This window comes from Pleurodeles waltl, chromosome 3_1 (assembly GCF_031143425.1).
Source record: "Pleurodeles waltl isolate 20211129_DDA chromosome 3_1, aPleWal1.hap1.20221129, whole genome shotgun sequence".
Taxonomy (NCBI): Eukaryota; Metazoa; Chordata; class Amphibia; order Caudata; family Salamandridae; genus Pleurodeles; species Pleurodeles waltl.
The window spans coordinates 1,439,615,341-1,439,640,840 of NC_090440.1; the positions used below are offsets into that span (position 1 = coordinate 1,439,615,341).

Genomic DNA, 25,500 nt, shown 5'->3' on the forward strand with positions numbered 1-25,500 from the left:
CAAAATCAGCAGTTGGTTACCTAAAAGAAACACAATGCAATTTTACAATTTCCTTTCATATTTACCAATTACGATCAGCATACAAGGAAGTCTTCGTCTCACAGGTACCGTTTCTTGATCAGCATGGGTACCGTTTCGATCAGCATAGGACGGGGCAAAGGGGCAGGGGTGGACGGGGCAATTGCCTCACGGCGGCAAGGTAAAACTACCACTTCATGTAAAGGGATCAAATCAAAGTTAAAGTCTCTAGGGCAAGAATCATTAAAGTCTCTTTCTCTCGATTAGAGAAATCATCAAAGTCTCTCAAAATGGCGTCACAGCAAAATGGGCCATAATAGCTACGAAGTCTGCAAAATGGCGGGATGTCCAATAAAGGAGGAGTACTTTCCTCTCGTGCACCTGGGTTTTATAGACAACAGTTCGAATCCAGTAGGGTCTCCATTGGAGGGTTCATAGGTTAGCTTCAAATTATCCAATCAAAAACGACAGTTCTCAAGCTTTTACTTAAGCATACATTATCCTTGGAGATGGGTACGCAAGTTGCAACATTTTATGCCAATTAACTCACTTTCAGAGCTTCCATTGTCCGCACCTGCAGATCGACCTTGAAGTAAAGAGAAAATATGCCAGGCTGGCACGAAACCTTAAGATAAGCATGTGAACGGTTTCTGTGGAAAAGTACAGCTTCAAGCAAAAATACACGTTTATTAGCACAGTGGAAAAATACGAGCATCTAAACCGTGAGACCAGGCAGCTAGGCCAAAGCCTCCGCTAAAGTAATGCTAAGCTAAAACATTTCAAACGAGCAAATCATAGCACACGTTTACGATTATGTCGGATTAGTGCAATTCTAATACACCACGTTATATAAAGCACGCTTATAAATGTTGGCAAACTACTCTGAGGGCACATTTTGTCCCCGTACAATCTTTATTAGTTCGGTTAAAGTCACACATGATTATTTCACACTACGTTTACGCGTTAATAAATGTAGAACCTTCATTTTCTGCTTCATCAATCCCTCCTCTGATGACTACTTGTCATCACACCAAACCATGCCCACAAATTTTATTCCATTAAGATTCTGTCAGTTCTCTTTTCCTTTTAATTCCCCTAGTTTGCGCTTTGTATTCCTCTGCCATTCTTTTCATAATTTTCTCTTCTTTTCTTCTCTTAATTCTTTCCATAATCATTATTATTCCCCTTTTTATTCCCCAAATTCCTAATATGCAAATTATAACTATTAAAATTCCCTCTATTATTTTTAGCAATATTCCATTCCAAATTCCCCCAATCCAATGTCCCACTGAAGCAAGTCCTTTTCCAACCTTCTCCCACACTCCTGGTTCTTTCAGTTCCTTCAAATCTGCACTTTCTTTTGTTAGATTAGCAAGCATAGTTTTAATTTTCACACTATTGTCAGGAATATAAGTACAACAGTGTCGTGCACCAAGCATTTTGCAAACGCCACCATCCTTTGCTAAAAGAATGTCTAAAGCAAGCCTATTTTGAAGAGTCATAGCTCTTTCCGCTGCAAGTTCAGCATCTATCAGGATTATAGCACCTGAAAACTTTGTCAACATGTTATCCACTATAGTAGACAACTTTCTTATTTTGATGGAATTCAGCACAACTCCCAACGAAGGAATCATGGCTCCAAATATATCTCCTACCACAGCAGCTGCGGTCTCTCTTTTCTGGATACGATGGGATCCAGATGTCTTTTGAATCATCGATAGGTCATCCAGTTGATAAACCTTTGGGAACACTATACCCAAATAACATCTCCCCCACCATCCCTTTGGAAGACGATAATAGGCATTATACCCACAAATGTAATATACACCTGGAATGACAGGGTCAAGTCCGTCCATCATGAATGTCCATTTGGCCTTAAAGATAAACGTATGTTTACACTCACTCGCTCCTACAAAAATGTTGTCATAATAAGATTCACCTCTATATATATACAAAATTTCCCTACATGCCAAGCATCTAAAGCTATTTTCCCTTGTGTCTTTATTGCAGCAAAATCATAATTATCTACTGAAGTCCTCTTATGTAGCTCTTTTTCTAATTTCGCCTTCATTTGTGCCCTTCTATCATCTGTGCGATCTAAAAAGCTTATTTCTATTGCAGAGAGCGAGCAGGTAAGGTTTTCCCTATGAGCGTGAGCCGTTTCAAAAGGTTGCATTGGCTCGAAAAATTCTCTCATTATTTTAGCATCCCAATCTTTAGCAATCTGGCTTAGCTGCGCTATTATAGGAACATAAGCAAAGGTAACATCATAATTTGAGTAAAAATACTGTATGTTAGTTTGACCATAAAATCTAGACATTACTATACTACATGTAATCCCGTATGTAAGAGGCATGTGGTGATATGTCACCCCTTCCTTCACTGATGTCGGTATCTGTGTACACACATAACAATCTTTTGCATCCATAGTCTCAACATATTCTGTTAGCAAGCGATAGAAAACGTTATACGAAAGCTCTTTCTTATCGTGCAAGAGTCTCTCATCCAATGCTAGTCTTTTCAATGCGGTTAGTTCGGTGACAGTAACAGGAGCAAGAGTAGAAGCATCAATTCTCTCATTCTCAGTCTTACCATGTATTCCAAGCACAATTGCCATTATTATTAGTATACATCCAATTATCAAACCTATACACACATATTTACAATATTTCTTTCTATTGTTTTGCGTCATGATCTGTATAGAATCAGAGAGCTAGAAGCACCTATAAATGAAACTATTTAGCAATTCAGTCACAAAGCTGAACGAGCGCAATGTTCACACAGTCTTCTTCAAGAGGCCAGTCACTTATCGGTTAGCAGCATTTGTCTCAATTCGGCAATAACTCAGTCTTTATCAGTTCAGCAAGTCTCATCCGGTTTCGCAATGTCTCAGCTGGTCGTTTGTTTCACGTTAGATTGTAGCAAGCAATATCATTTATTACTCTTTCAATCGACAGAGTCCATAAAACTTTTCTTTTCTATTGGTATCTCTTCTTCTTCTTCGTTCTCGATGCTTAGAGATACAAACTCGTCAGTCCAATCGTCATTGACTGCATATGCCCATTCAGGACCGGAATATCTCCTGTTTGGTATCCTTTTCCTTTTCAATTTTGCTTCCCTTTTCGATTCTGCCTCGCTGGTACTTTCCTCTTTTGTCAAGTCTTTTTCTTCACTTGACGATTGTTCCACAACAGTCACTTCCTTTCTTTTCTCTTTCACTTTTGGCCTTCCTCCCTCGTTCAAACTTTCTTTACCCCTTTCTTTTATTGGTGAAATACTTAGTCTCCTCTTTGCGCCGTGTCCATTTGATGGACCTGCAATCTTTTCTGTGGAAGCTTGAACCTTTTCGTTCTGTTCTGCCTCGTCCCCTCCTTCTGGGGAATCAATCACGTTCTCTTTTTCTTTTTCTGTATCGTCTGCTTCTGGGAAAGCCCTCCTCTGATCAGGCTCTCCTGCTTTTTCAACTTTTTCGAGCCCTTCGTCACCGTTACTTTCGTCAGGCTCTTTATCACTTTCAGCTGCTTCAGGTTCCTTGTCACCTTCAGCTGCTTCAGGCTCTTTGCTACCCTCAGCTGCTTCAGGTTCTTTGTCACCTTCAGCTTCTTCGTCGCTGTCTGAACTTTCTCCTTGGTCTCCCCCAAGCGAGTTGGTCTCTTCGTCCTCAGAGAATATCTCTTTCTCTCCCGTTTCTGCCTGTTCGCTTTCAGTTCGGTTTTGCTCTGTCTCAGCACTCAGCACTGTTTTGTCAGGCACTGGCAGTTTTAGCGCTTCAACTTCCTCATCTGTGGGACACAACACCTTCTTTGTGTGACTGGCGTGAATCCAGTTGGGAACCCCCGCACACTTCACAGCGGTAGTTGTCGTCAGGATCACTTGGAAAGGGCCTTTCCAACGGGGTTCCAGACACGACTTTCTCACGTGCTTCTTTATCACGACCCAGTCACCTGCTTTCAGTGCGTGTCCTGGACCTTGGATCGGTGGCAAGGTGGTTGCTTCCACCTGGTGAGAGAAAGAGCGAACCACGTCAGCCAGTCCTTTGCAGTAGTCTAACACCATATCATCTGTAATATTCAAAAGCGCGTTTGCGGGAACTGCAGGAAGTCTCATAGCCCTGCCCATGAGAATTTCGTGCGGAGACAATCCAGTCTTTCTATCAGGGGTGTTTCTCATTGACATTAGCACTAAGGGCAATGCGTCAGGCCATTTAAAATTTGTCGATGCACATATTTTCGCCAATCTTGATTTCAGTGTACCATTCATCTGCTCCACCAGTCCTGAGGCCTCAGGGCGATAGCTACAGTGCAGCTTTTGCTCAATGTTCAGCGCTTCGCAAAGTAACTTTATCACCTCGTTATTGAAGTGACTTCCCCTATCTGATTCTAAAGAGATCGGGAATCCGAAACGTGGTATTAACTCTCTCAACAATAGCTTTGCAACTGTAAGGCTGTCATTTCTACGGGTGGGGTATGCCTCAATCCAATGACTAAAAATGCACACAATCACCAACACATATTTCAAACCTCCATGCACAGGCATCTCAATGAAGTCCATCTGCATACGACTAAAAGGCCCGCTTGCCCTACCAATGTGGCTCGCGTTCACAACTGTTCCCTTTTCTGGGTTCATCTGCTGGCAAGTGACACATCAATGGCAAACTGCTTCTGCAGCTTGACGAAATCTGGGGTTAAACCAATCAGTTTTGAACAATCTTATCATGGCATCTCTCCCTAGGTGAGCTTGCCCATGATAGAACCGCGCAAGCTGTGATAAGAGACTGTTTGGCAAAACAAATTTTCCCTCATGTGAAACCCATAACTCGTCTGGTCTCTTTATACATTGTGATTTAATCCAGGAATCTCTCATCCTCCCTGACATTATTTTGTAATGCTTTTAATTCATCTATTGTATCTACGACCTTCAAGGCAAATGCTTCAGCTGGTTCGAGTTCTGGCTCACTTATTGAATTCCATTCGTCCCTGAGTAATATACAGTTCAAGGCACAAAATCTTGCGACTTGATCCGCATATGCATTTCCCAGAGAAACATAGTCCTGTCCTTTCGTGTGAGCACTGCACTTTACCACTGCAACTTCGGCTGGCACTTGAATGGCGTGTAACAATTCCCTTATCCTCTCCCCGTTCTTCACTGGGGATCCTGAAGAAGTCAGGAAACCTCTCTGTGACCATAGTTGTCCAAAGTCATGCACAATCCCAAACCCGTATTGACTATCAGTGTAAATGGTGACTTTCATCAATGCAGACAGTTGACATGCTCTTGTAAGGGCTACAAGTTCTGCTACTTGTGCAGAATAGACTCCTTGAAGCCATCCCGCTTCTAAGACCCCTGTTACAGTACATACAGCATATCCTGCTTTCAAAATCCCCATCCCGTCTCTCAGACATGAACCATCAACAAAAAGAATTTGGTCATTTTCATCAAGCTTAGTATCCTTAATGTCCGGTCGAGGTTTTGTGCAAAATTCAGTCACCTGAAGGCAGTCATGCTCGACGTCTTCAGCGTTCTCAATTTCGGCATTTTCTCCAGGGAGCAAGGTTGCTGGATTCAACGTAGTGCACCTTTTCAGCTGCACATTCGGTGAGCCCAGAATTATCGTTTCACACCTTGTGAGTCTAGCTCCAGTCATGTGCTGCGTTCGGGAGCGGGTCAAAAGTATCTCAACTGAGTGAGGGACCATGACTGTTACTGGGTGTCCCATCACTATTCCTTCACTCTGAGTGAGGCTGATACCAACTGCTGCTACGGCGCGCAAACACCCTGGGAGTGCTGCTGCAACCGGATCCAGAGTAGCTGAAAAATACGCTACTGGTCTGTTTACACCACCATGGGCTTGAGTCAAGACAGACAAAGAACTTGCATCACGTTCGTGGCAAAACAATGTGAAAGGCTTTGTGTAATCAGGCATACCTAAAGCTGGAGCCCTGCACATGCATTCTTTCAGTTCAACAAAAGCATCCATCTCATCTCCTTTCAACTCAATTTGATCCAAAGCATCCTTCTGGGTCAGTTTCAGTAGAGGCTTTGCTAGAGTCGAGAAGTTGGGAATCCACTGGCGACAATAACCCACCATTCCCAAAAACTTCCTCACCTCCCTCCTTGTCTTTGGTGGACTCATTTGGAGTACGCTGGTTATTCTTTCCTTCATTATTCTCCGTGACCCTTTCTCTATCTGGTGACCCAAGTATTTCACTTTCTTCTGACAGAACTGTAATTTGGAAGGAGACACCTTATGTCCATTCCTTCCTAAATGATTCAACAGAGCAATAGTATCGGCTGTGCAGCCACTTTCTGTCTTTGATGCAACCAGTAAGTCATCAATGTACTGTACTAGAGTTGACTCGAATGGCAATTCTAATACTTCCAGGTCTTTCTTTAGGATCTGATTGAAGATGGACGGTGACTCAGAAAACCCTTGAGGAATTCGACACCAACTGTATACTCTGTCCAAGAATTTGAAACAAAAGAGAAATTGGCTGTCCTCATGAAGAGGCACCGAGAAGAACGCTTGTGACAAATCGATGACTGAGAACCATTCGGCATCGCAAGGGACCTGGAACATTATCACAGCTGGATTCGGTACTACTGGGCAGCATTTGACTATAATGTCATTTATTTTCCTCAAGTCCTGCACGAGTCGGACCTTTCCACTCGGCTTTATTAGTCCCATTATTGGCGAATTACATGGACTGCTTAACACTTCTTTCAGTACCCCCTGTTTTACAAATTCGTCAATAAGTTGAGCAACTTTCATGAGGGTATCTTGTGGCATGTGGTATTGTGGGGTCTGGGGAAAGATTGCATTGGGCTTTACAGTCACTTTCACTGGTTCCACTCCTTTCATCAATCCCACCTCTTTCCCTGTCATGTCCCACACTTCCTTTCCGACTGTCTCCCGTAATTCGGCTGGAATATCTTCTTCAGTTATCATCGGGAAAAGACAAATCAGAGGATACTCTTCATCTACAGTTTCCATCTCGTCCCCCTCTACACTGTCCTCTTCTTCCCCATCACTGCTCGTCTGGATTGTTATTCCCTCGTTCGAACACATGATCGAACAACCCAATTTGCACAATAGGTCTCTCCCTAATAGTGCTATCGGGCTTGAGTCACATACCACAAACTGATGTACCCCTTGATAGTTACCGATGCTGACTGGTACCGGATCTGTTATTGGGTTCGTCAGATGTCTGTTTGCTACTCCCACCACTTGAACTGTCCTCCCTGAGAGTGGCAAATTTGGTACTTCACTGCTCTTAACAGTTGAACGTGTGGCTCCCGTGTCAACCAAGAATGAGACACGATGACCCATTACTCTTCCCTCTACGTACGGACCCCTTTGATCAACTTCCAAGGATGCTGCAAGCACACGATCTCCTTCTTCTTCTGAACTTTCACTCTCCCATACATTGTTTATTCCACTCTCACTGTGTAGTGGGAACTGTTGTACGGTGCCATTTGTACTCATTACCTGACCCGAGACCTGTGGAGGAACCATCACTTGCTGCTGACCCATTGGTGCCAAGGGTATTTGCATTTGCTGATTAGGTACCATAGGTAACTGCTGTTGCATTGGCTGCATTTGCGTCATCTGCATACGGGGCATCTGCATCTGCTGCGGCTGCGGCTGCATAGGTTGTAATCCCTGCAACTGATTTATGGTCTGAAAATTTGGGCTTGGACCTCTCATTTTCGGTCCCCTCATTGTCTGAAATGCATTGACATCATTGTTTTGCTGACCAACACCTGCACCTGTACCTGCACCTTCCTGCACCACCATCGGGCACTCGCGTTTCCAATGACCTACTATTCCGCACACATGACACGCCATCACCTTCTTCATTGCCTGCACACCCGTCACAACAGTGTTCAAATCCGGACCATTATTCACAAAACCTCCTCTGCCTCTGCCTCTGGCCTGTGGCTGAAACGCCATGTTTCCCTGTAACTGCTGCTGCGGTTGCGGTACCTGCTGTTGGAACCCTTGCATCCCTTGCAAACCTTGCAAACCTGTCTGAGCTGCCTTAAGCTGCATCATCATCACCTTCTCTTTCAGCTTCTTCTGTTTCACCTCAATTTCGTCGCTACAGTATTTCGCATAATTCAACACCTCATCAATAGGTTTCGACTGCCAGCAAATCAAATGCGACTTTATCATCTGACTTATCTCTGGCCTCGGCCCTTCCACAAATCTAAACACAAAATGAAGCATGTCCTTCGCCTCTATTGTTTCCGTGCCACTATAGTTCTTGAACGCCTTCAACAACCTCTCATAGTAACTATGAATCGACTCTTTAGCCTCTTGGGCCGTTCGATCGATCTTCTGCCAATCCACATTTTTCGCGGCGACCTTCGTCTTCAAATGCTCAATTACCTTATAGTACAAGCTCATCACCATAGGTGATGGTGCACCCGTCTCCCTGTCTCTCTCTGGTTCACTTGTCGGCCAACCTACCGCTCTTTTGCAATCCTCCCACAAATCTGCTGGAACCACAATCTCAAAGAGAGTATTCAGGTCTTCCCAGAGACATTTTGCAAGCTTCACAAACCTATCAGTCTGTTGATACCATTCGATCGGCTTCTCCCTCAGTTTGGGAAAATCGTCCGTAAAAGACTGAATGTCACTTCTGTGCCATGGTACATGTATTAATTTTCCCCCTGCTGTCTCCCTCATTGGTAACATGGTTACTGTTTCGCTGCTTTGTGGTCTTTTCTCATTATGCTCTGTAGCACTGTCCCTCCTCTTTTCCTTCCTCTTTACCCATCTGCTTTCCCACTTGTCTAAACACCTCCACACTTGTGCACTCTGCAGCAATTCTCTAAGGTGTGCCTTCATGCCTGCTGACCTCATGTGTTCAAAATCGGTGGTCCCAAAATCCAACCTGTAGCTTCTGCTCAAGTGTTTCATCTTGTCTATGTCAACCCCGTTTCTGTCAGCTGCTTCCTGCAAACTTTTATGTACCTTGTTCACTTCCTTCGTAATCCTGGGACATAGATACCTCAGCTCTTCTTCCGTGTAGGACTCTAACCTATTCACACCCATAGTCCCTTCCACCAACTCTTGTGCTTCCATGTTCAACCTGACCCTATTCATATAATCTTCTCCCTTCCCACTGGCTGAGCTTTGTGTGGAATTCAGACTGTTGAACCACTGTGTCAGCTGTTGCGCATTCAACCCTATCAGTGTAGCATTCACATCGACTGCCATTGATGGTTGCGGCAACTTTTCAGTGTTCGATGTTAGAGGTATTATCAGTGGGGGGCTCGACCTCACCAGCGTTGACTGAGCACATATGGGACTAAACTCCATCAAGGATCCGGATCCATTTGGCTGAGCCGCTATCGGAGTTATCCCTGGAGTGTTTTCTATGCACCTCCTTTCTGTCCTGTTCTGCAGCATTGATCCCTGACCACTCATACCTAAGGTAGGCTGACTGTACAGAGGTACCGGTGGACCTACAGTAATGGGTAGTGATATCGCATCTGGGTTTTGTCCGTTTCCCATGTTCTGAGGCATGTTCATTCCCACACCATGGGTCATCATTGCCGGCATGCCCATCTGACTCCCCGTCATCTGAACATGTGCGTTTCCTCCCTGCATCTGCTTTTGAGGCATCAAAAACTGAGTTGATTCAGCTTGTGCCAATGTCTGGTTGTGACCATTCTGTACTCCCCTTACGGTTTGTTCTAGAATCATTCCTGCACTGTTGTCACTGCTGTAGTACCCTGGCATCTGCGGCTGATAATTTTCTGCTGGTTTCAACATGGGCACATCTGGATATATTCTCCTAACCTGCGGTATCTGCGGGGTAAACAATAAACTCGGGTCCTTAGATCCCGATAATGCTCCTGAACTCTGAGTTTCACTGTTTTGTACCGGTGCCGGAGGGGCAGAACTGGTACTTGGACCTTGTCCATTCTCCGCATAAGGTGGTGGACGGTCGTTCAGCAATTGCATTATTAACTCCTCATCCTCTAACTCCTCTTCTCTTCTCAACTTTTCCTCGTCCTCTCTATCCTTGGAACACTTCCTGTCCGTCTTACAGGTAGCTTTCTTACCTGTTTCCTCTTCTTCCTTAGTAATTGCGGGAAACAATTTTATCCCCTGCAGTATATCTGACCTCCACACCTTCTGTGCATTATCCCACCTAGCGTCCGCTAGTGTCTTTTCTACCTTCCTTATCCTTGTTTCGAACTTATTTTTCTGTTGCTGTCTGGCCATTAATTCCCAAATCGCTAGAGCCTCAAACTGGGCTGGCCTTGGAGGCACCTTCATGTCGTACATCGTGAATCTCAAATTCTCTAGGATCCTTATATTGAATGTCCCATGTATCGGGAACGCTACACTCCCATGTTTCTCTGTCAGTTTGTGCCATTGCTTTAGCCAAAGACACGGAGCTACCCCCTTCTCTTCCATTACAATGTAAGCTGGTGTACCCTCGGTGGCGTCTCCTCTCCTACGCTCGCTTTAATGTAAGACTCCCCCTTCATCGCACTCCTAAATGCTTTAAAGAATTTCATTTTCTCGTCTTTTATTTCACAAAGTTTGTAATCAATAGGTGACTTTAATTCCCGGAATACTCTTCGCTTGCTTTTCCCCTTCCAACCGAGCCCCACGGACTGCGTCCAATCCGTGCGCGACCCTTTTCTCCGACCAACCTATCCCAGCGCGGCTCCTAGTGACGTCACACTCACACACACTGCGGCTGACAAAGCCTTGTGGCTAGTCCTCCTTCACTCACCTCTTTTCGTAACAACTTTTTGCATGTATCGCGAGCTACCAAAAAAATAAAACAGATCTGTCGGTTTACTACAGGAAGGGTAACACAGTCGCTTCAGGACCTTAGGGACTTTTCACTAGCCTCGGCCGCTATTCCGTCTTTCTCGGTCCCCACGTTCGCAAGCAAATCTGACCCGCAGACCTACTCTCAACTTGTCAGTGATCTATTCTAGTGCACTTAGAATCTTGTCAAAGCCCGAAGTTTCTTTCACTCCCTAACACACGTACCGACTCGTTGACCACGCCCGATCAACCTACTAAACCGCCCAGACCACAACATGGATCAACATACTCCGGAGTCTCTTGACCTCGCAGGGCCCGTCTCAACAACAACAACCACGTGGACCTTTTTATGCACAAAGCGCCACACGCACATGAAGTTCGACGACTTCCCTACTCTCACACTCGGAGCCGCACCTCCGCTATTTCTATGAAGTTCGACGGCTTCTCTACTTCTACACTCGGAGTCGCACCTCCGCTATCCTCTAAAAGAAAAAATCCCTCGCAACCTTTTCACACACCCTGCGGCAATAAGCTGTGCAAGCGCAAAACCCTAACTTCACTCATACCATCACTAGTACCGCCAACGCTGATTCCACACCTCCGTTCTCTCCATTCGCAAGCTCCGAGATCCCGGGAAAGTCGCGGTGGACCTAGCCCATCATCATTCTGTCAATCTGTTTTACCCAAGAAAAATCTAATTCAACTTCTCGAGTGGGGTCTCAAAATGCGTAACCGTTAATTCAACACCATGTACTTTAAGAGTACAAGGTCCCAAAAGACGTAACCGTCCTCTGCTACCATCTACTGATAGAGCGGTCCGTAGTAATAATTTTACCTGTTTTCGGACGCTCTTTAGGCCGATGAATCTTTTGACTAAGTGGGACTCTCTGTACTCCTAATCGGTCAATTTCATCAAATCAATAATCAATAACGAACATAAGCAATACCTTGATCGACATAACACTTAACAATTAATCCAGAATACATTTCGGCGAACCCTGACCTTTCAGTCAGGAATAATCACACCAGTTTAATTCAAAGTTAGTGAATTTATTTCCCTATATTAACAAAGCTAGCACAATATAGATGTGTCTCAACACTAAATGATAAACATATATGAACATTAATAGCTGTCCATAACGGCGAAACAGGTGCAACCTATGTAGCATTTGAATCACAAGGCATTCGATAATAGCAATGCAAATCACTAATACGATAATCTGCAATGAACTAATTGCATACATCTAGTCAGCATAACAAGATCTCAAATTGCATCGTGCGACAAAAGGAATCCTCATCTAACCTCAAATTAGCATCGGCATGTGGGACTTCATGCAAAAACAATTTAGCAACATTAATTTAGAAAACTCCTAACTAGGGATCTTACCAAAATCAGCAGTTGGTTACCTAAAAGAAACACAATGCAATTTTACAATTTCCTTTCATATTTACCAATTACGATCAGCATACAAGGAAGTCTTCGTCTCACAGGTACCGTTTCTTGATCAGCATGGGTACCGTTTCTATCAGCATAGGACGGGGCAAAGGGGCAGGGGTGGACGGGGCAATTGCCTCACGGCGGCAAGGTAAAACTACCACTTCATGTAAAGGGATCAAATCAAAGTTAAAGTCTCTAGGGCAAGAATCATTAAAGTCTCTTTCTCTCGATTAGAGAAAGCATCAAAGTCTCTCAAAATGGCGTCGCAGCAAAATGGGCCATAATAGCTACGAAGTCTGCAAAATGGCGGGATGTCCAATAAAGGAGGAGTACTTTCCTCTCGTGCACCTGGGTTTTATAGACAACAGTTCGAATCCAGTAGGGTCTCCATTGGAGGGTTCATAGGTTAGCTTCAAATTATCCAATCAAAAACGACAGTTCTCAAGCTTTTACTTAAGCATACATTATCCTTGGAGATGGGTACGCAAGTTGCAACATTTTATGCCAATTAACTCACTTTCAGAGCTTCCATTGTCCGCACCTGCAGATCGACCTTGAAGTAAAGAGAAAATATGCCAGGCTGGCACGAAACCTTAAGATAAGCATGTGAACGGTTTCTGTGGAAAAGTACAGCTTCAAGCAAAAATACACGTTTATTAGCACAGTGGAAAAATACGAGCATCTAAACCGTGAGACCAGGCAGCTAGGCCAAAGCCTCCGCTAAAGTAATGCTAAGCTAAAACATTTCAAACGAGCAAATCATAGCACACGTTTACGATTATGTCGGATTAGTGCAATTCTAATACACCACGTTATATAAAGCACGCTTATAAATGTTGGCAAACTACTCTGAGGGCACATTTTGTCCCCGTACAATCTTTATTAGTTCGGTTAAAGTCACACATGATTATTTCACACTACGTTTACGCGTTAATAAATGTAGAACCTTCATTTTCTGCTTCATCAATGTGCAGATGGAGAAACCAATGCTGTTTGGCCAGTTATCTAATAATTCGAACCTCTGAATCAAGATAATAGTCTACCTCTCTGGAGACTAAGTAAAAACTCACTAAGCAATTAAAACCTAATACAAAAGAGGAAAAGTGTTGCATGAAAGTGAAACTGTTACACATCAATTATTGTAAAAATATACTTTCACTGCACTAAAGTTGAACAAATTGTGTATTTGGATAGCGTTGTTGTACGCGATATATTTTTGATCATCGCTCAAATTTATAAAGCCACAGTTTTCAAGAAACCCACATAAGTGCAAGAAGTAAATATTAAATGCATTGGGTGAGTACATGTAACGCATCAATCACTGGAATCTGCATAGAAATTCATGCATCTTCTATGAGGTCAGACAATCAAGTACAGGCCTTTTAGCAACAAAAATCTTCACATGTATTTGATAATCACACAATGAAAAGCTGGTGTAAACTATTGGGCAGCTGAAAGGACTTGAATTGAGGTCACATACAGTGTGACATCACACAATGAAGGACAGATGAGTTGCCTTCTCATCTATTGTGACAATACACACAGAGGTGCATTGAGAGTATCCTGACGTCACACAATCAGACATTTTAACTCCACAGCGTATAGCTTACTTGCTAACAAACGTGCCTGGGTGATATGTATTGAAAACAAGATGCATTATTTTAATTCAGAGTCCCTCCATCATGTCTCTCGGCTTGCAGTTTAAAGGTGAAATATCCTCGTTTTTGCCCCTAATAAAATATCATGTTTAATGTTATTTTCAGATTCGTAAGAGCTATACAAATCAAATAAATACATACATACATATGTCATTAACGCTTCTTAGGGGGCTAGAAGTAAAAGACAACCAAAAAAGAAGGAACCAAGGAGTATTTCAAAGAGGTGTTGTTTAAAGCGAGGTGCTTAGCGATTACAATACACTGCACTTTTTGGAGTAATAAATAACAACCCCCGACCCCGCCTCCCCCAAGTACGTAGTAAAGGCCGAAAGGGATGGTCACATGTATCCTGTATTCTTCTGTAGAATTATACTAAGTGGTGGTCTTGGGACACTATGTGACTTTTTACGCTACGAATGTGTTTGGATGGGGCGTGTATTGTTTGTGTATATAATACCAGTTTTACCCTCTAATCAGTGGAAAATAAATAAGATTAGAGAGCGGCTGCTACTTGGCTCTCTTCAAAAACTGTTTCAAGGTAACAGGACTGAGGCGCAAGCAAACGATTCCATTGGCTCAGGATCACACAATTTGTCCGAGTGAAGCCATAACTGAATGTAAGTCTCTTGCTTACATAGTAGAAAAGAAGGACTAGAAGAACCCATCTCTAGGCTCCTCGTGTGTACTTACCGTCCCCAAAATCCTGCTCATAAATCTTGCTGGGGTTTGCGAACTCATATTCTGCACTCATCGGGTACGCGTGGGGAACCGTCCTGTCCTCCATGGTTTCGAGCGTGGCAGAGATTCGTTCGTGACTGAAGAAGAAATGGTTTCTGAGTGAGAAGACGACGGAGTATAATGTTTTTTCATCGGGCACATTCCAAAGGGAGGGGAGGGGTGGCGAATTACCGACCGAAATAGACGGAATCAGACACTGTGGCCTAGCCGGGCTTACTGAGGGATGACTACAAGGCCCTGCCGCATACCGGTCGGAAATATTCTTTGCTGCTGCAAACCTGGGGAGCACAATTAAAGTGACTACCTTTTACTTTCTCTCTAAATAGAATGTTTCGATTATAGATGTATGGTTATTTTATGCTGGTAGGTAGGAGTAGTACAGGTACTGCGTGGGGTTGCAAGTGAAAAAAGTTCATGGTGTAAAGTGAGGGGTAGCTGTAAGTATGAGGCAAGGCTTCTATTGGGCTTTGGTTGGTCAATTTATGCTTAAAATAATAATAAAAAGAATAATTCAAGGGTAATACACAGTTTGATATCTCCAACAACACTGCCATAAACCTACACACCGCAAAGGTGCCAGTCAGGATCTGATAATTTCCAATTCCACTTATCTATAGACATGCGAACCCATTCCAGTCGACTGGTCTGATCACATGCAGATCCTGTTCTCTCGAACTGGTTTTTAACACCAAAACGTAAGGGCAAACCAAAAAAGAGAAAAATGTGGTTTAGAGACACATCCAACCTTGACACACAAGCCATGGCCATCACTGCCCTTCCCACCCTAATTTCGATCACACCCTATCTTGACATCGAGGCCACTGACAAGTTCAACTCCTGGATGGAATCCCTTATTGACAAATGTGCACCACTGAAGTGCAAATTATCCAGACCAAAACCCTCTAGGCCCTGGTTCTCTAAAGAGCTTTATGAAGAATGAAAGCTTATCAGAAAATATGAGAAAGGATGGAGGAAAGCTCCATCCTTCCTGAGTATGACTAAGCTTAGCATAGCAAGAAAACAATATAAAGACCAAATCTTCAGAGCTAAATCCTCCCATATTAGAGCTGTCATGAATTTCGCAAAGAATAGACCAAAGCGCCTGTTCAAGGTTATTGCACAGTCTACTAACCCCGGTATCACTTTGGCTCCCAAGCCATCCGCCCTGCCATTGTCATGAATGCCAGATCACTCGGAATCACCTCGGACAATCGTCTTCTTCTCCACAGCCACATAACACCCATGGGCAACTGTGCTGAACAACAACTTAGGAAGCTTATGGGCATCAGACAAATGATTCTGGAACAAAACCTCAAAACAGTGGTTCATTCTATCTAGACTAGACTATAGAATTGCCCTTCTCTCAGGCATTCCCAAAGTTCATCTAGGCCCACTGAGAGCAAAACTACATGCTGCAGCACGCTTCGTCTTAGGTCTCAAGAAATTTGACCACATTTCCACTACTTTGCTAACCCTCCAACGGCTCCCCATTGAAGCGTGGGCCCAATTAAAAATCACTTGTATCACACACAAACCGCTGCACTCCTCACCCTATTGTCTAAATGAGAAACTGAAAATCTCCGGAGCAAATAGCGGTTCCAGAAATTCCCAATTCATGCTCCTGGAACCCTTCACTTTCGGGTGAGAATGATACATGAATCAGTCCTTCTCTGGCAGTGCCACTAGAATCTGGAACTCTCTGCCTCTAACTCCATCTAACCACCTGCCTAGCATCCTTCAAAAAGGACTTCAAGCTCCTCCTATTTGACAGACATGTTGGTTAATTCATCCTCAACCAGACATATACTTTCACCAATGCGTCCTGATATGCTCCATTTAACTGTTCATGTCCTCCACCCTATTGTTGTAACTATCTCTTCGGGTAATTCCTGTATACATACACTGACGTGAACGTCAGAGTTCAATTACTTTTAATCTAACCCAATTTAACTCTGTATTCTGTTTGTTGGAAAGCTCTCTGATGCCTTCGGGCCATGTCTGCGCTAAATACATTTGCAAAAATAAATAAATAGTGCAAGTAATTTATCTCCAGCTGCACACTAAACAAATAATATTTCACTAAGGAGGTTAAAGTCACATCTTGAAGCGCCTGGGAGGCATAGATCATCCAGTGATTTAGACATATATTACTATTATTGAGTGTGTGCACTTGGAAGTGGGAGAAGCAGCAATCCTTTGCAGGCAGAACATGAGCTATAGCAAGATTGTACAGATTAACATATAAAGCACTAATCTGAAAAAATGTTACAGTGAGAGTGAACTTTAAAACTAGGGGTCACGGCCCATGCACTTTGCTCTGTCTACTGGCAACCTTTAAACAAATGGCTGATGTGGTTAAAAGACACTTGAAAAAAGGAGGAAGCAGCTTACGTCTGCAATTAGAGCACATCACATAATGGACATGCAAATGAACCTTGCAACTACTTTCCCAACGTTGCAGATACTGACTAGTCAAAAAATTAAGCGGATATACAGTGAAACAGAATTTGTCAATATTGCAGTTGTTCGCAAGGAGCAACACAAATTTTATGCAAGGACAAAAAATTACATAAAATGAATACATTTTATTAACAAAATACCTATATTTAAAACAGTTCCCAGGCATTTGAAACAGGGTAGCAGATTTGTTTTGTGTACCTGCAATGGGAAAAAATGTGTCCTGGGCTGGAAAAGGCTTTTTTTTTACTTTTCAAAACAAATTGCCTACACAGCTATTAATAATATAAATAAATGTGCACTTCATCGTAATAATGCTCTCACTTCCTCATGGCACCACTGCCCTTACCTCTTCATCTCACAACTGCTCCTCCATCTTCATGGCACTGCTTTTTCATTTCCATGTGCTACTGCTCCCCTTCCTCATTGCATCACACTCCACTCCAATCCACCCTATTCCACCCACTCCAATCTGCCCCAATCTGCCCCAATCTACCCCAATCCAGTCTACCCCAATCTACCCAAACCAATCTACCTGACTCTAGTGTACCCCACCTATCTCACTCCAATCTATCCCACTCCAATTTACCCTATTTATCCCACTCCAGTCTATCCAACTCCAGTCTACCCTACTCTCCACCACTACAATCTACCTCAATCAACCCCACTCCAATCTACCTCACTAAATTCTGCACAACTTCAATTTACACCACTCCTATTTACTCCAGTCTACCCAAAAGACCCCATTCCAATCTACCCAACTCCAATGTACCCCACTCTGATGTTCCCCACTCCAATCTACCCCACCTAATCTATTCCTCCTAACCTACCCCAATCCACCCCACTCCAATGTACTATACCCAATCTAACCCACTCCAGTCTAATCCATCTACCATACTCCAGTCTAACCCAGTCTACCCCACTGCAATCTACCCCACTTCAAGCTAACCCACCCCAGTCTAACCAATCCATCCCACTCCAATCCACCACAATCTACCCCACTCCAATCTACCTCGCCCTACCCCACTCCAACCTATCCATCTCTATCCCACTCCAATCTACTCCACTCCAATCTGCCCCAATCTACCCCACTCCAAACTACCTCAAACTACTCCACTCCAAAATACGAAAATATGCCCCACTCTGCCCCCATCCAATCTATCCCACACATTCTTCCTCAACCTACCCCAGCCCAATCTGCCCCAATGTATCCCAATCTCCACTATCCCAATCTACACCACCCAATCTACCTCAATCTGTCCACCCCACTCTACCCCAACCCAATATACCCCAACCTACCCCAGCTCCATCTACTCCAATCTACCATACCTAATAATCTCCACCCAGTTTACCAAACTTTAATCTACCCCACCCCAATCTACCCTAACATACCTCAATCCAATCTATCCCAACGTACTCTACTCCAATCTTCCCCACCTCAATTTATCCCACTCTACCTCACCCCATCTACCACATCCAACATACCTCAATCTACCCCACTCCAATCTACCCCACTCCAGCCAACCCCATCTATCCCATTCCAACCAACCCTCATTTACTTCACTCCAATCTACCCCACTCCAATATACCCACTCCAGTCGACTCCACTCCAATCTACCCCTATCTATCCCACTCCAATGTTCCCCAATCAACCCCACTCCAATGTACCCCAGTCCAGTGTAACCAATTGTGTCCCACTCCAACCCACCCCTATCTATCCATCCAAATCTACCCCAATCTACCTCATCTCACTCTACCCCACACTGCCTTTCCCAATCTACCTCACCCAATCTACCCCATTACAATCTATCACACTGTACCCCACTCTAATTTCCTCCAACCTACCCACTCCAATACACCCATATCCACCACACTCCGATTTACACCAATCTATCACACTCTAACCCACTCCAGTCAACTCCAAGATAATCTACCCCAGTCCAGTTTACCCACCTACCCCACTGTAATTGACCCCAATCACTCACTCAAATTTACTCCTGTATACCCCAATCTACACCACTCCAATCTACTCAATCTAACTCACTCCAATCTACCCCACTATAATCTACCCCACTCCAATGTACATCACTCCTATTGACCAACCTACCCAACCTACCCTAATCTACCCCACTCATTTCTACTGACCCCAATCTACCCCACCGCAATGCACCCTGCCAGCATCTACCCCAACATGCCCCAATGTACACTATCCCAATCTACACCAATCTGTACCAACCTACTCCACCCAATCTATCCCAATCAGCCCCAATCTACCCAACCCCAATCTGCCCACCCCAGTTTCCCCAACCACTATCTGCCCATCCCAATCTACCCCTCCCCAATCTATCTTAATCTTCTTCACCAAAACTAATCCCACCGTTCCCCACAACAACATATCCCGCCACAATCTACCTACCCCAGTGTACCCCAGTCTATTCACTCCAATCTACCAATCTCAATCTACCCCACCCCAATCCACTCACTTTTAGCCATGCTGAACAGCAGCCACAATGGTGTACAACATGGCTAAAACACATTGCCAAGGCCAAAACCTCTTTCAAAGGTGAGACCTATTGGCTTTGCCAATGCTTCATCATTTGGGTGCCAGTGGGCCTAGGTCGGGGGGGGGGCAGATCGAATCAAGTCTCCGTCTTCTCATTGAGCTTAAAGCTCTATAGCACGGGATACTGGCTTTGCGTCCACCCAGGTACTAGTCAGTGTAAGAACAACTCTGGGTGTGTTTAAACGTGTCCTCTGAGCCTCTGAAGTGTTTGTCGGGTAAGAATTCAACTCAGCTGAACATGTTACAACGACATGTAATCCCAGTTCCTCTTCGACTGATTAAATCTCCTTTTTGATTGCCACTACTGCAGACATCAAAAAGCTCATAATTGAGGTTCAATTGGGGGAACCCTGATGGGAAGTTGAAGAATTATAATAGTGGACTGATGACTTACACTACCCTATCTTCAGGCCACATATGAAGATGTCTCAAAAGTAAGCTGGATGTTTGGGGGGAAAAAGAGAAAAAATAAAAGGAAAGAGAAGTGGCCTGGTCAAGTGCAGAAGCAGATGGGTGCAGACTGGCATGTCTTGGCCTGGTCTTTGTCCAGGCACAGCCAGGGTGCATCTCACACATACCTCAAACTGCAGAATCTGTAAGTGCATTATATATGTGCTAGCAGCTCTGCCTTTCCTCACCAGGTGCAAAGAATTCTTGGCTATGAAGTCCCAGCATGAGTCAAACCACAATCCAGCAAATTCAATTAATCATTTGGAGGAGCACTGTGGTAAATCTGTTTGCTTGCATTGGCATCACACAGTCCCTATTTTTACTTATAAATTATAATAAAACAATCTTTAAACCGCACTCTGATGATTAAATATACAACACAATATTGTTCAGAATGATAGTTAAAAACTGCAATAATTATTATTTCTATGTAAACATATATGAAACATAACACAACAAAAACATATTTTAAAAAAATCATTAGACATTGTTCTGTTACCTATGCATATATTCTAATATAAATTGACTCACAGAAAAATTCACATTAACATAATATGAAAACCAGCAATAAATTGTCATTTCCTACCAAAAACCATCATAACAGAAATGAAAGTCCTTGTAAAAAATATAACAACCCAAAAAATTATCCAGTAAATTGATCTAAAAAATTAGGATAAACAACACAAAGTAGCATATCCAGTATGACAAAGAAATCCCAGAGAATCCATCCAAAATCTGAAAAACAGATTATTTAAAAAGAAAATCAATATTGCTGCAGGAAAACCTGAAAGAAACAAGGCCAAATAAAAAATAACTTTGGCTAAGAAATCACACTTATTTTAAATTGAAAAACTAATGCTGGTGAAAAATAATCACTAGTATCCAAGTTAACCAACTGTAAACCCACCCAAACAACATTTTCAACCCAAGCAATAAACACAGCACAATCACAAATCAATGAAAAATGTGGATGTGCATCAAAAACACATAGAAAACATATATACTTAAAATATGGACTACCACACTCACTTAACGTGACTAATACAAATTTCTGTATATATACATATATAGAAAAATTACAGTAACTAAGCTAACAAATTCTTAAAACATTCCCCCAAACACACAACTCTTGGAAACTAATTAGAAATTGTATCTCCAACGAGCCTTGCACATACCTAAAAAAGAAAAACAGACAAAAAAAATAAGCAAGCAGTAAAAACAAAGTTGGAAATTGGACATGAAAAAAGATTAACATGGAATAGAAAATAATGAAACAAACAAATTAATGTTCTTAACAGTTTTTATAGAATAATACAAAACATGCAAAAAAGTTATAAATGGTTTTGTTCTTTAAAAAGATTAAGGGGTCAATTATGAGTCTGGTGATCACAAGACCGCCAGACTCGTGGTGACGGTCAAACCGCCGCAGCTGCCCAGTACCCTTGAGATGCGCACTGTCTGCTGTGTAGACAGTGCACATTTCGAGGGTGCTGGTGCACCCTGCATGCAACAGCATTGCCGCCGCCTCAATTATGAGCCGGGAACAATACTGCAACACCTTTCCCACTGGGCTGGCCGTTCAGCTGAGTGGGAAAGTTGTAATAGGGCCAGTGGGAAGACCCCCAGCACAGTGGCAGTTTCCTTGTTGAGAGTTTGACGGACGGATGTTTCTGTCCGCCAAACTCCTAATGACCCCCTTAAAATCTAATATAAATATATAATAAAATATTTTAAAATAATGGTAATAATTTATTTACAGTACTTTGTATGAAAAAAAAAAATGAAAAAAAAATGGTAAACCAATATTTCTGTGTTAAAATGTTTAGTAAAGAATGTTATAATAAACTGTATAATATTAAATAAAATGTATTGACACAATTTTTTTCTACCATGTCTAATGCCAATATTATTATTTTGAGAACAAAATATGAATTTACGTGAACGCAAATTATCTAAATATTTTGGTGTCATGAATGAAACCTATGTTTAATAAAAAAATCTGAACTAACTAGTGTGTTTACAAAATGTATCTAAGATGAAAAAATAGAAAATATAAATGTAAATCAAAAATATGTAACATAAGTAAAAAAACTCGTATTTAAAAAATGGTGAGAACTCTTCCTACTACAATCTTAGAAATATTGGGAAAGTTTAAATATTTGGGAATCTCAAATGTAATATTTCCATTCCAAGCCTATCCACATTGCCGAAAATGGTTGACTTTGGAGAGCTCAGATTTACTATTCCAACTCCAAACCATTCCTCATTTGGGGACATTTTGGATTTTAGGGAACTCACATTAACATTTCCCATTCCAAACCTAGCTACATTGGGTAATGTGTGGACTTTGGGGGCCTCGGATTTACTATTCCCACTCCAAACTTAACCACATTGGGAAAAACATTGGATTTTGGGGCATACAGTATAGTAAGCTGGCCTGGTGTGTGGTGGGTACCTATGGTACATACACCTTGTGCCAGGTCCAGGGTTCCCCTATCAGTGAAATGTAGGCAGTGCCTAGAAGCCAGGCTCTCTAAGGGTAGCTCTGGATGAGCAGCCAAGGCCTATCTAGGAGACATGCAAAGTACATGCAATACCACTGAAAGTCACACAGCACTTACACACATGAATGAAAACACTCAGGCCCTCATTCCGACCCTGGCGGTTTGAAACCGCCAGGGTGGAAGGCAACGGAAGCACCGCCAACAGGCTGGCGGTGCTTCCAGGGCTATTCTGACCACGGCGGTAAAGCCGCAGTCAGAAAAGTGGAACCGGCGGTTTCCCGCCGGTTTTCCCCTGGCCCAGGGAATCCTCCATGGCGGCGCTGCTTGCAGCGCCGCCATGGGGATTCCGATCCCCTTCCCGCCAGCCTGTTCCTGGCGGTAAAACCCGCCAGGAACAGGATGGCGGGAACGGGTGTCGTGGGGCCCCTGGGGGCCCCTGCACTGCCCATGCCACTGGCATGGGCAGTGCAGGGGCCCCCTAACAGGGCCCCACCATGATTTTCACTGTCTGCTATGCAGACAGTGAAAATTGCGACGGGTGCTACTGCACCCGTCGCAACCCCTGCAACTCCGCCGGCTCCATTCGGAGCCGGCTTCCTCGTTGCAGGGGCTTTCCCGCTGGGCCGGCGGGCGATCTTCTGGAGATCGCCCGCCGACCCAGCGGGCAAGTCAAAATGACCCCCGCGGTCATTTGACCGCGGTGCGGTCTTTGGGCGGTTTCCGCCCGGCGGGCGGCGCCCGCCACCCGCCGGACTCGGAATGAGCCCCTCAGTGTTACAAAAATAAATGTACTTTATTTTAGTGACACAATTACTGAAAACACTAGATCGGATACTCTCCAATAGGAGGTAAGTAAGCACACTAAATATGTACACTAGTAATCAGGAATAGGCATAAATAGCAGTGGAAAACAGTGTAATAGCAATAGACAATAGTGACCCTGGGGGAGCCCAAACCATATACTAAACAAATGGAATGCAAATGCAGGATTCCCACCCGGGTAAGTGGAATTTGTAGAGGGAATCTGGGGGAACTAGGAAACCCCAAAAGTAAGTACCACAGTGCCCCCCAGCGACCAGGAAGAAAGGAGTAAAATACAGGATTTTCCCCAAACCACCCACAAGGACCAAAAAAAGATAATGCAACACCCAGACAAGACTGCAAGAAACCAGCAGTGGATTCCTGAAAATGAAGACCTGAAAAAAGAAGGGGACCAAGTTCAGCAGTCGCAGGAGTGTCTGGTGGTGGCAGGAGCCACGACCCACCCGTCTGTGGTTTGAGGAGTTGGTCGACGGTAGGACGAAGACGGTCAGCAATGCAGCCTGGAGGCAGTGAAGAGTTCCTGGAGGATATAGTTGACAACCCCTGCTGGATGGAAGATTGCAGTCTGTCTGTGGTGTGGAAAAGCCACCAACAAGCCTTGGAAAAGGCAATAGTCGCAGTAGAAGAAAAGTGGAGATGCTGGGGACCAGCAAGTTTCTGGAGGACTCAACCCATTGGGGCGGGGGAAGTCTCAGGGGACCCTCAGCAAGGCAGAGAGTTCACAGAAGAAAAGGCAGCCCCCACAGAAGACCCACTGGAAGAGGACCCAGGAGTCGCAGATGGGCCCATGCAGCACAACTAGAGAAGGGTCCCACACTGCAGGAGAAGTACGCAGAGTGCAGTGCGTCACAGTGAAGAGTGCTGGGGGCTGGGGCTACAAGGAGCCTGAAGATCCCTTGGAGGAGATGCCAACAAGCTTTGGCAGCTGGAAGAGATGTGGTGCACGGGGGTACTATTTTGCATGGGAAGGCAAGGGCTTACCTTCACCAAAGTTGGACAGCTGGCAGAGAGGACCAAGGGGACCACTCCAGATCACCACCCGTGATGCACGATTCATGCAGCTCAGGATGAGAGGAGATCCACGCAGCCGGTTGTCATAGCAGTTGGTGCCTGTAGATGAAGGGAGTAACTCCTTCACTCCAGGGGAAAATCCCTCGTCCTTCTCATGCAGACTGAAGACTTGCCACCCTCAGCGGATGCGCAGCTGGGGAAATGTTGCAGAAGCTGGAAGGAGCCATGGCAATAATGTTGCAAGCAGATTGTCGGTACCTGGAGGGTCCAGTCGCAGTTCCAGAGGCCAGAAGTCAAAGAAGAGGTTGCAGATGATTCTGCTGGAATCCAGCAAGCTGAATCTGAGGACCCACCCAAGAGGGAGACCCGAAATAGCCCTGGGGTCCTGGTTAGCAGGATCTCAGTGAACACAGTCAAACACACACTGACATCAGGCAAAAGTGGGGGTAACCATGCTAAAAAGATGGTAGTTTCCTACAAACAGGTTTACTATTCTCACTCCACAAAGCCACATTGGGAAAAGTGTCAGACTTTGGTGAGGTCAGATTTACTATTGGTACTCCAAATATAGCCACATTTAGGGAAGTGTTGGACTTTAGAGTGGTCGGATTTACTATGCCCACTCCAAACTTAGCAACACTGAAGAATGTTTTGGACTTTGGAGAGGTCAGATTTACTATTCTCTTTCTAAATGTAGCTGCATTGAGGAAACTGTTGGACTTTGGGGAGTTCGGCATTACCATTCCCACTTCTAACCTAACCACACTGTGGAAAGTGTTAGACTTTAAGGATCTCTTTGTTACAGTTTCGATGCCATACTTAGCCACATTGGAAAAGTGATGGAATTTACACAGGTAAGATTTACTAGTCCCTACCAAGCTAAGCCACATTTTGGAAAATGTTTGACTTTGGAGACATCATATTTACTATTTCCAATCTAATCGTAGCTGCATTATGGAAGAGTTTGGACTTTGGGGTGGTCAGATTGACTATTTCCACTCCGTAACATAGCCACATTGTTGAAAGTGTAGAACTTTGGGGAC

At 43.9% G+C, this 25,500-nt stretch overlaps 1 protein-coding gene across 1 annotated transcript in view; it reads right to left on the reverse strand.

Annotated features, from left to right (window-relative positions):
* The window catches only part of HSPB2 (heat shock protein family B (small) member 2), an 89,121-nt gene extending 74,371 nt beyond the window's left edge, over positions 1–14,750 (reverse strand). Inside the window, exon 1 of the mRNA XM_069221350.1 lies at positions 14,603–14,750. Within this exon, the coding sequence (XP_069077451.1) occupies positions 14,603–14,696 (94 nt within the window). The 5' untranslated portion in view covers positions 14,697–14,750. The remainder of the gene's footprint in view (positions 1–14,602) is intronic.
* Positions 14,751–25,500: the final 10,750 nt, after the last annotated feature.